This window comes from Trichomycterus rosablanca, chromosome 7 (assembly GCF_030014385.1).
Source record: "Trichomycterus rosablanca isolate fTriRos1 chromosome 7, fTriRos1.hap1, whole genome shotgun sequence".
NCBI lineage: Eukaryota > Metazoa > Chordata > Actinopteri > Siluriformes > Trichomycteridae > Trichomycterus > Trichomycterus rosablanca.
Window position 1 is genome coordinate 2,564,644 of NC_085994.1, and position 12,755 is coordinate 2,577,398.

Sequence of the window (12,755 nt, forward strand, 5' to 3'; positions counted from 1 at the left end):
ATCCATCCATCTGTTTATTAATCTATCTATCCATCCATCCATCCATCCATCCATCCATCCATCAATATAATGATCTATCCATCCATCTGTTTATTAATCTATCTATCTATCCATCCATCCATCCATCCATCAATATAATGATCTATCCATCCATCTGTTTATTAATCTATCTATCCATCCATCCATCCATCCATCAATATAATGATCTATCCATCCATCTGTTTATTAATCTATCTATCTATCCATCCATCCATCCATCCATCAATATAATGATCTATCCATCCATCTGTTTATTAATCTATCTATCCATCCATCCATCCATCCATCAATATAATGATCTATCCATCCATCTGTTTATTAATCTATCTATCTATCCATCCATCCATCCATCCATCAATATAATGATCTATCCATCCATCTGTTTATTAATCTACAGTATCTATCCATCCACCCATCCATCCATCAATATAATGATCTATCCATCCATCTGTTTATTAATCTATCCATCCATCCATCCATCCATCCATCCATCCACCCATCCATCCATCAATATAATGATCTATCCATCCATCTGTTTATTAATCTATCCATCCATCCATCCATCCATCCACCCATCCATTAATCAATATAATGATCTATCCATCCATCTGTTTATTAATCTATCTATCCATCCATCCATCCATCCATCCATCCATCCATCAATATAATGATCTATCCATCCATCTGTTTATTAATCTATCTATCTATCCATCCATCCATCCATCCATCCATCAATATAATGATCTATCCATCCATCTGTTTATTAATCTATCTATCCATCCATCCATCCATCCATCAATATAATGATCTATCCATCCATCTGTTTATTAATCTATCTATCTATCCATCCATCCATCCATCCATCAATATAATGATCTATCCATCCATCTGTTTATTAATCTATCTATCCATCCATCCATCCATCCATCAATATAATGATCTATCCATCCATCTGTTTATTAATCTATCTATCTATCCATCCATCCATCCATCCATCAATATAATGATCTATCCATCCATCTGTTTATTAATCTACAGTATCTATCCATCCACCCATCCATCCATCAATATAATGATCTATCCATCCATCTGTTTATTAATCTATCCATCCATCCATCCATCCATCCATCCATCCATCCACCCATCCATCCATCAATATAATGATCTATCCATCCATCTGTTTATTAATCTATCCATCCATCCATCCATCCATCCACCCATCCATTAATCAATATAATGATCTATCCATCCATCTGTTTATTAATCTATCTATCCATCCATCCATCCATCCATCCATCCATCCATCAATATAATGATCTATCCATCCATCTGTTTATTAATCTATCTATCTATCCATCCATCCATCCATCCATCAATATAATGATCTATCCATCCATCTGTTTATTAATCTATCTATCCATCCATCCATCCATCCATCAATATAATGATCTATCCATCCATCTGTTTATTAATCTATCTATCTATCCATCCATCCATCCATCCATCAATATAATGATCTATCCATCCATCTGTTTATTAATCTATCTATCCATCCATCCATCCATCCATCAATATAATGATCTATCCATCCATCTGTTTATTAACCTATCTATCTATCCATCCATCCATCCATCCATCAATATAATGATCTATCCATCCATCTGTTTATTAATCTACAGTATCTATCCATCCACCCATCCATCCATCAATATAATGATCTATCCATCCATCTGTTTATTAATCTATCCATCCATCCATCCATCCATCCATCCATCCACCCATCCATCCATCAATATAATGATCTATCCATCCATCTGTTTATTAATCTATCCATCCATCCATCCATCCATCCACCCATCCATTAATCAATATAATGATCTATCCATCCATCTGTTTATTAATCTATCTATCCATCCATCCATCCATCCATCCATCCATCCATCAATATAATGATCTATCCATCCATCTGTTTATTAATCTATCTATCTATCCATCCATCCATCCATCAATATAATGATCTATCCATCCATCTGTTTATTAATCTATCTATCCATCCATCCATCCATCCATCAATATAATGATCTATCCATCCATCTGTTTATTAATCTATCCATCTATCCATCCATTCATCCATCTGTTTATTAATCCATCCATCCATCCATCCATCCATCCATCAATATAATGATCTATCCATCCATCTGTTTACTAATCCATCCATCCATCCATCAATATAATGATCTATCCATTCATCTGTTTATTAATCTATCCATCCATCCATCCATCCATCCATCAATATAATGATCTATCCATCCATCCATCCATCCATCTATTCATCCATCCATCAATATAATCATCCATCCATTCATCCAGCCATCCATTTGATCAGCAACATTTATTACTGTTAAACACTTCAAATCACAAAACACTCCTAAAAAAACTGACAAAAACTACATCATAGCACTTAGCAGATTCATCCATTCATCAATCCATCCATCTATTCATCTATTCAACCATCCATCCATTCATCCATCCATCTGTTCTTCCATCCATCCATCTATTCTTTCATCCATCCATCCATCCATCCATCCATATTATAGGCTATAGTTTAGCTTGTCATGTATAGAGAGAGTTAAATTGTGTATGAAAGTGGAAGCATCATGATGTTGGGCTGCTTCTCTGTTTTCATTAAGTCCTACAGACCAATAAATTATTCAGAAAGTTACGACAGGTGACCCTAAACACAAAACCAAAAACACTTAAGACAAAGATCAAAGATTTTCAGCACTGGAGCTTCAGAGCTCAGATTAAGGTACTGGGCGAGTGATCAGGTGGACCTCCTGAGCAAGGCCCTAAACCCTCCATTGCTTGCTTTAAATTATTTGGCTAATTATTACCTACAGTAGACGTCGCAAAGCTGTAATACCAACAAGGATGTTATAACAAACTACTAATATTAATAATTTGTAGTGATTGAATACTTTTAATGCAGTAGTTTGATATTCATGAGTACACGAGTAGTTAACAGACATTATGTTGGTAGATCTGAAGTGGATGTTTGGACTTAAATACCCGTTTCCCCTCACCGTCTTCTCTCTGCAGTATCCCAAATTAACTGACCCTCCTAATCGAGAACACGAACCCGTCAGTGTGCTCACATGGTAAAATGCTGCAACGCTTCTCTGTTCTGCTTCTTTTGATTTTGTCTCCCAAGATCCCGTCTCAGGATGAGGACGGCATGAGCGTGTTGGGAGCAGGAGAAGTAAGAAACCTTCTCACATTCATTTCAGACATAATAAGTAATGAATGCAGTGTGGTGGAGGTGTGCGTCCGGTATTGCTGCTTTTGCTTTGTTTTGGAACTGTGAAATAATAATAATAATAATAATTTTATGTCACACTACACTCCTGAGAAGAGGGCGTGTCTAAATTCTTAGCTCCCTTAAAATGCTCCTATTGAGGCGCCTTAATTCTCAGTGATAATCTGACTGAATAACGAGGGAGCGTCCGACGCCTCCTCAGCACTGAAGGCAATCCCAGCATTCAGTGCAGCACGACTTTGCAATTACAAATTCAGCACAAATTTGTAATTGGGGCTCATCAGGGACATTAGCTGGCGTGCTAGCGGGTTGTGCCACCTCAGCCTGTCGTTTTGAACGTCCTGAGGCTAACTGTGTTAGCTTAGTAAGCTAAAACTGTGGTGACGTAAAAGTAGAGCGTCTAAATAATCTGCCTTATGAGTTCCATGTCTACTGAGGCAGCTCACTAGGTTTTCAGATAGACCCTGTATGGCCAAAAGTATCTGGACAATCCCCTCACAATTTAGTTGTTTCTGCTACATCTATTGCTAACACATGTATACAAAATAATAAAAGGTAAACATGGTTTAAATTATGGGCGGATTGAGGGCATCTAACCTTCCTAATTAATACTTGAACCCCCCAAAATACTGGTAAATACACTCACATGTAAAAGCAATGTAGATGTAAGAGGTTGGAAAACGCTGAAGTACACAGAGGTAACTACCATAGACACATGGAGAACACCCTGATCACATGACCTGGGTGCTACCCACACTACCTGCTGTGCCACTATGAGAAAGGTAATGGGTTACAAAATCATGCCCACCTGCCATGCCATTATGGCCATTAGACAGCACAGAGGTGCAGATGACTGATCGCTGCAGCTGGGAGAGCTCTTTAAATAGCGGTTTATTGGGCACATCAAGCTCATCGTTAAGTGTTGTTTGGTGGTTATTATTTTCTGACACCTACATGCTATGCAAGGCTGGTAGTTTTCATTCTGCTGGCTTACATTATCCTCACAGCTCCAAAGCAAAAGTGAGGCCGCCAACAAACCACAAACACTAAACTTTGTGGTAAAAAGAAAACAAAATATTATAATTATTTGAAACTGTCTGTTGAGCTGCTTGTACTGAGGCACACGTCTTCTCCCGATGCTCGCAGGTCCTGGACGAGGACGACTTTACCCTGTCGAGGACGGAGTCTCAGGAAGCGATGCACCCAGGAAAGCTGGAGATCAATTTCGAGGAGATGATGAAGATAAAGGAGCAGGGAGAGCGGAAGAAGAAGGAGGAGGAGCGGCGCAAAAAGATGGAGATGGAGAAGAAGGAGTTTGAGCAGCTGCGGCAGGAGATGGGCGTGGTGAGCACCGTGTAGCGTAGAGCAGCCGTCCCCAGCCTTTTTTGCACGACGAACGGGTTTCATATAAGATATAAGTTTACGGACCGGCAGGAAAGGTTGATTTAATAATATTGCTCACAAATGATGTAAAATGAGCTTTTTTTGCTGCAACGAGACGCTGCTCCCACCGAGGGGTGATACGAAACAGTAACACCCGAAATATAAGCAGTGAAAATAATATCTAATTATTTATTCTTTCTGTGAGGCCCGGTAATAAATGACCCACGGACCGGTACCGGTCCACAGCTGTAACAGTATATAATCTAAGCAATTGTTAAGGGCCTTGCTCAAGGGCCCAACAGAGGCAACCTCACAGTGATGGGGCTTGACCTAGTGACCTTCTGATTACTAGTCCAGTACCTTAACCACTTGGCTACAACTGCCCATTGAAATAAAAGTTATGTATTATATATCCAAAGCAACTTATAGTTATGAATACAATTTGAGCATTTAAGGGTTAGGGGCCTTGCTCAGGGGCCCAACCATGGCAACTTAGTAGCAGTGAGGCTTGAACCGGCAACCTTTTGTTTACTAGTCCAATACCTAACGCAACGAGCTACCACCGCCCCATTTATTTAGTCATTTTAAGTAACTGCTTCATACTGGTCAGGGTCACAAGGAGGATTGGAACCGTGAATCGAACCCAGGTCCCCAGGACTGTTGTTGCTGTGTGGCACCTACCTTACCAGCTGTGCCATCAAATCACCCTGTTAATGACCAGAATACAATATTGTAAGTTTAAATCGTGTTGCTGGCAGCATGATGATGCCAACAGGTAGTGTGGGTGCTGCACAGCTACAGGATCCTGGAGACCTGGGTTTGAATCTCATTTTGTTTCTGTCTGGTGGAGTACAGTCTGTCTGCTAGCTCTTTTTCCCCCTTAAAACATGCCTGTAGGTGGATTGGTAGCTCTTAATTAACTCTAGATATAAGTGAATAAATGAGTAATGTAAATTTTGTACCTGTATAAAAAGGGCTAGTTAGAATGCACTTATATAACCTGCCATACAGATTGGCAGAGGTTACAGGTTGCAGAATAATGCCCACCTGCCATGTCATTATGGCCAGCAGGTTGCACGGAGGTGCAGATGACCGACATTGGCATTTCCTTTCATTAGAAATTAGAAATTAGTACGTTCACTGCAGCTGGGAGAGCCCTTTACATAGCGGCTTTGTTGTTGTTGTGTGTCGTATGGTGTTTGGCACTGTAAAGCTTGCTTGACTGTGGAGAGAGTGAGCCATGTTACAGCAGCATTTAATTCACATCTGACTAATCCTGAGACTCCCATAACATCCATACCTCTGGGTTCAGTCCAACTCATTCAGCTCCGTTCTTCTCAGGAGGAGATCAACGAAACGTACGAGGTGGTGAGCAGCGAGTACGAGGAGCTGACCAAGCTGAAGAGAACTGGTTCCATCCAGGCCAAGAACCTGAAAGTGAAGTTCGAGAAGATCAAGCAGCTCACGGACGAGGAGATCCAGAAAAAGATCGAAGAGGAGAGAGCCAGGAGGAAAGCCATCGATGAGGAGATCAAAGAGCGGGAAGCCGAGCGCTGCATGGAGGTACGAGCACGATCACACAAAACTGTTTCCATACACCGATCAGCCATAACATTAAAACCACCTCCTTGTTTCTACACTCACTGTCCATTTTATCAGCTCCACTTACCATATAGAAGCACTTTGTAGTTCTACAATTACTGACTGTAGTCCATCTGTTTCTCTACATGCTTTGTTAGCCCCCTTTCATGCTGTTCTTCAATGGTCAGGACCCCCACAGGACCACCACAGAGCAGGTATTATTTAGGTGGTGGATCATTCTCAGCACTGCAGTGACACTGACATGGTGGTGGTGTGTTAGTGTGTGTTGTGCTGGTATGAGTGGATCAGACACAGCAGCGCTGCTGGAGACACCTCACTGTCACTGCTGGACTGAGAATCGTCCACCAACCAAAAATATCCAGCCAACAGCGCCCCGTGGGCAGCGTCCTGTGACCACTGATGAAGGTCTAGAAGATGAGCGACTCAAACAGCAGCAATAGATGAGCGATCGTCTCTGACTTTACATCTACAAGGTGGACCAACTAGGTAGGAGTGTCTAATAGAGTGGACAGTGAGTGGACACGGTATTTAAAAACTCCAGCAGCGCTGCTGTGTCTGATCCACTCGTACCAGCACAACACACACTAACACACCAGCACCATGTCAGTGTCACTGCAGTGCTGAGAATGATCCACCACCTAAATAATACCTGCTCTGTGGGGCTCCTGACTCTATAAGCATGTAGAGAAACAGATGGACTACAGTCAGTAATTGTAGAACTACAAAGTGCTTCTATATGGTAAGTGTGTAGAAACAAGGAGGTGGTTTTAATGTTATGGCTGATCGGTGTATATGATAGTGTTTTTTGTTGACATTGGTGGCAACCCTAGTGGAAACGCAGGTCTGTTCTTAAGAGGTTTACTATTCCATAGGAACCGGCACCAGCACCAGGACTTTGTTGGTGGAAAAGAGATACCAGCAATGCCTTTTAGGCTCTACCTAAATACATGATTGAAGTGCATCTATGTAGAGAGATCACTGGGTTTTCAGACAGGTGGTGATTAGTTCTTACCCTCCCAGACTGGTGGCTGTTCTGTACTGGGGTGCCTTAGTTGGTGAGTGGAAACTAAAAACTATCAAACTGGAAGCAAATGGGGTAAAAACAAAAAGACCTACATATGGACCCATATCGGACATCTATAGATTTCCTTTCGGTCAGCTGATGCTCCAACACGACTTATCTCACTCATTTCGTTGCCCTAAACGTGAGCGTATGCTTTTCCGTTTCGCAGGAAGACGACGAGGACACCAGGAGCTCCGTGAAGCCGGAGGACGCCCCGTTCAGACAGAAAGTGGACATGCGCGCCCGGTTCGAGCTGATGGCTAAAGCTCGCGAGGAGGAGGAGAGGAGGAGGATCGAGGAGCAGAAGCTGCAGAGGATGCAGTTCGAGCAGCAGGAGATTGACGCTGCGCTCCAAAAAGTAAACCTCTCTCTCTATCCTGGGTTCATGCCAGGCTTCCTCGATGCCCGATTAATCTGGTGCTCTGAATTAAATAGATAGATAATTGATAGTTTAAGCATGGTGTTTGCACGTGCATCCCTTAATTCTGTCAATTTGTGCTGTGGGGATTACCTACAGGGAAAGGAATGAGTGGCAAAAAAATTTATGTACACAGTTGTACCCTCAGTGGTACCCATACTAAGACATGTTAGATGTCTTTGCACTGGTGATACAAGGCTAATATATCTGGGTCATTGCTGGGATTTGGTGCCTTTTGGACCTTAAACTCGAAAATGAAACTCTGTTTTTATTTGTTTTTCATGTTTTATTATAAAAAGGACGTGTTATACTCTTCCAAACTAATATTGGTCAAGCTAAATTACACATGCACCTCATACACACTGTGACGTCCAGCCTGTTACGTATTAGGTTGTAACAGGGTGGACCATAACAGGGTGGACATTCTGACATAAAATTAGCCATTAGCTAGCGAGTGAGCAAAAAAAAAGAATTCTCTGCTTTTTAGTGTGATTGTTTTTAAATGATCAAATCGTTTTACTTTTTCTCATATATCCCATAACAGGGTGGACATGTTATGGTTGACCATATAAGACTTTTAGGATAAAATGTGGAAAAAACATCATTAAAATGAGAAGTTTAATAAGCCGCTCATCTTCCACAGTTGTTTTCACTCCAAAAAGATCATGTGAGCTCCAGGAAATGATGTCAGTATGTAAAACAGCTCATTTTAAGAGACAGTAGTAAGAGATAACAGGGTGGACGGTAACTTGAGGGACGTGTGAAAAACCCTCATAATCAGCAATAAAATCATACTCATAAAGAAAATAAATCCAGAGTTTAGAGGGACTTAACTTAACTAGCTAAACTTTTAAACAGTATTGAAAGACAGATATTTTCATGATTAAACCTCATAGTTGGTATTTAATATTTAAATCTTATTTTTAGAGTGTAAATAAATTTTATGTGATTACTATTACTGTCTTTTCTCTACTGCTGCTACTCTGTCGGAGAGATGGCATTCGAAATTTCATTGTACCTGTCTATAGTGGCAATAAAGATTCTATTCTATATATATCATCACTAAATCAGAATGTACAGCACTGGGGACATGAGAAAACCTCTGCTATCTAAGAGATACAAACAGTATGTATACAGTCATTTGTACATACAGATAACATTGTGTTTAGTATTTGAAAGTGTTAATTATTTCAGTAAGATGTTTAGAAATTGTATTGTTTAAAATGTACTTCATAAATACAGTGATCAGTACTGGGGACACAAAAGGCACCGAATTGTAGGAATGACCCAGCTAGGAATGAATGAAAGCCAAGGAGAGGCGCTGATGCTTACTGAAGACTAAAGTGCTTTGTCTCAAAGCAAATACTAATTAATTTACAGTATGAACAAGATAGTAAGGACACTGCTGGTGTAGCACTAATGCAGAATACTATTTAGTGGACAGTATGGTTTACTGTTTGGCCAAAAGTATGTAAACACTAAACACCCCTGTGACACTTATGACACTGTATGGTGTTGCACGACCCGGCTGCACGCAGATTAAACCCCGACACTTTGTGGTGTGTGTTGTTAGACAAGGGAGGACGAAGATGAAGAGGAGGGCAGCATCATGAACGGCTCGGCGACCTACGACGACGAGGACGACCACGGACGGTCCGGCGCTCCCTGGTTCAAGAAGCCTCTGAAGAACCAGACGGTGGTGGACGCCGAGCCGGTGCGCTTTACGGTGAAGATCACGGGCGAGCCCAGGCCCGAGGTGACGTGGTGGTTCGAGGGCGAGCTGCTGCAGGACTGCGAGGACTATCAGTACATCGAGCGTGGCGAGACCTACTGCCTCTACCTGCCCGAGACCTTCCCGGAGGACGAGGGCGAGTACATGTGCAAGGCCGTGAACAGTCGTGGCAGCGCCGCCAGCACGTGTATTCTCACTATTGAAAGTAAGAGTCGCTGTCGTCGTGCCCCGTTAATCACGGCGTGTTCGTTTCCCTTCTCCTGATACTAACACCGAAACCATTAAGTTCCCTCCATCTTTAATCTGTAGTTACGGGACTCACTTTCAAATCTGGATTCATTTAAAGTGCTAATTTAAATTAATAAGTAAATCAGACAAAGAGGCCACGCCTTCTTCACTTGGACTAACAGGTACTGATGTTCTTTTTTCATAACTGGGACTGACAGGCACAGAGGTTATCTCACATTTACTGGGACTGACTGGTATTAAGGTACTCTTTCCTTACTGGGACTAACAGGTACTAAGGTATTGTCTCCTTTACTGTGACTGACAGGCACAGAGGTTATCTCACATTTACTGGGACTGACAGGCACAGAGGTTATCTCACATTTTCTGGGACTGACAGGCATAGATGTTATCTCACATTTACTGGGACTGACAGGCATAGAGGTAATGTCTCCTTAACTGGGACTGACAGGAACTAAGGTACTCTTTCCATTACTGGGACTAATGGGCACAGAAGTACTGTCTCCTTTTCTGTGACTGACTGGCACAGAATGGTAACGTCTCCTTAATAGGGACTGACAAGTATTGAGGTAACATCACCTTCACTGGGACCAACAGGTAATGAGATAATGTCTCCTTTACTGGGACTGACAGGCACAGAGGTTATCTTTCCTTAATGGGACTGACAGGAACAGAGGTTATCTTTTCTTACTAAGACTGATAGCTACTAAGGTAACGACTCCTTTACTGGGACTAACAGGTACTGATGCACTGTAAAACTGTATATGTATATATGACAAATAAAGTATACCTTTTTTCACTCTTTTCCTTACTGGGACTAACTGGCACAGAGGTTATCTTTCCATACTGGGACTGACAAGTACTAATGGACTCTTTTCTTACTGGGACTGATAGGCACAGGGGTTGTCTTTTCTTACTAGTACTGATAGGTACAGAGATAACGTCACCTTCACTGGGACTGACGGGTAATGAGGAACTGTCTCTTTTATTGAGATAAAAGTTACAGAGACCAAACCTTTCTTCACTGGGACTGATAGACACAAATGTAATGTCTTATTTACTGTGACTGACAGGTACTAAGGTACTCTTTCCTTACTGGGACTGATAGGCACAGAGGTAATGTCGTCTTTACTGGGACTAACAGGTACTAAGGTAATGTCTCCTTGGACTAAAGATAAATGTGAGGCCATGTGTTCACTGTGACTGACAGGCACATCAGTCACATCTCCTTTACTGTGACTGTAACAGGCTGGAAGTCCTGCATATTGTACAGGTACTAACAGGTACTGAGGTCTTGCCTTTTTTAGTTGCCATGTCTGCTTCACTAGGTCTATAACAGACAAAAAGGACACGCCCTCTTTGGCTGGACTGACAGGCACTATAGCCATATGAAGGCATAAATGTGGAATCTTTTGATTCATTATTTGTCTGATTTAATTAAATTAGTCATTTGAATAAGATTGAATCTTTTCTGTTCTGTTCATCCACCTCAAGCTCATGACTCTTTTATCTCTTTCTCTCTTTGTCTGTACGTCTCTTTCTCTTATTTCAGCTGACGACTACTGATGCGCCCACCCTCTCTGGAACTTTCCCTGTCTGTTCTTTCTTTTATTTAAAAAAAACGTTTAAACTTTTGTAAGTTGTTCATATCTCATGGTAGGGCCAAACTCTGGAGGAGGAAGCAGCCTGTGTGTCTTTCACCATTCCTCCAAAAGATCCAATCCATGTTAAAGTGCATAATTTGTTGTTTACATGCAAAATAATTGCACTTTTTCAGTGTTCCGGATGAATTTGTGCCAAAACAGACACGTAGTTTCCATGCAGTTGCTACACAGACTAGCCAGAAATATATTATATTGATGATGATATTTATAATGTTTAAATTTTGCTACTGCGCCGGCCAATCGTTTTGTAATCCGGAAATAAAATCAGTACCATAACCAGTTTACATACATTTGTAGACTCGCATGTTAACTTCTGTCACTGAATGATTTGAACACAAACTGCTTTGTTTTTTTTTCTAAAGATGAATTTAAGTTTTCTTCTGATTTATTGTAAATTGTGTTCTAAATAAAATTTTGTTGTAAAAATGATATCTGCTGGGTCAGTAATACAAAGGTTTTGCACCTTTTATCGCTATAAAAAGCTGTCCCAACTTTAGTGGAATCTTTTTATTGTGTTGCTTTACTTTCTGACATGGATTTTTTAGTACAGTCTAAATATTCTTTATACAGTCAATGATCAGGACTTTGTGAAGGTCGTTCCAAAAGCTTAAGGTTAGTGCAGGATTATTTCAGAACAGCAAACAACTCAAAAACACAATTCAAGTAACAAACAGTTTCTGATGGACAAGACTTACAAGAATTACAAGTAAAATAAAAGTACAAAGCTGGTTCGATATCGAGTAATCAGAAAATACAAACGCTCAGTACAGGCCTTGGTTTGGCGCTGATACCTCACACTGGAAGGAACTTAAATACATACAAAAAAAACTGTTGGGAAACACAATTAATAGGAACTTAAAACAAGTGTATTTACCAAAACCGATGAGTAACACAATCAATAGGAACTGAAAACGAGTGTATTTACAAAAAAACAATGGGAAACAATCAATAGGAACCTACACGGGTGTATTCACAAAAAACAGGAGAGGAAACACAATCATTACGAAGCAAAAACGGGTGTATTCACCACAACAGATGGGACTCAATCAATAAGAACTAAAAACAGGTGTATTCACAAAACAGTTGGAAAACACAATCATTATGAACATTATGAACCAAAAACGTGTGTATTAACAAAAAACAAGTGGGAAACACAATAAATTGGAACTGAAAACGGGTGTATTCACTAAAACGAATGTAGGATTTAGAAATCTGTAGGAACGGATCTGTAGGAACACTAATACGTGTAATCACAAAAAAACCAGAAGGGAAACACAAGCAATAGATGCTTA

At 40.7% G+C, this 12,755-nt stretch overlaps 1 protein-coding gene across 4 annotated transcripts in view; it reads left to right on the plus strand.

Moving 5' to 3' along the window:
* The window catches only part of nexn (nexilin (F actin binding protein)), a 48,673-nt gene extending 36,781 nt beyond the window's left edge, over positions 1-11,892 (plus strand). For 3 of the 4 annotated variants that reach the window (XM_062998843.1, XM_062998842.1, XM_062998845.1), the window contains 6 exons: positions 3,251-3,298; positions 4,502-4,699; positions 6,080-6,301; positions 7,573-7,761; positions 9,395-9,758; positions 11,352-11,892. In XM_062998843.1, the coding sequence (XP_062854913.1) occupies positions 3,251-3,298; positions 4,502-4,699; positions 6,080-6,301; positions 7,573-7,761; positions 9,395-9,758; positions 11,352-11,365 (1,035 nt within the window). In that variant the 3' untranslated portion in view covers positions 11,366-11,892. The remainder of the gene's footprint in view (positions 1-3,250; positions 3,299-4,501; positions 4,700-6,079; positions 6,302-7,572; positions 7,762-9,394; positions 9,759-11,351) is intronic. The other variant, XM_062998844.1, reaches the window with a different exon arrangement.
* Positions 11,893-12,755: the final 863 nt, after the last annotated feature.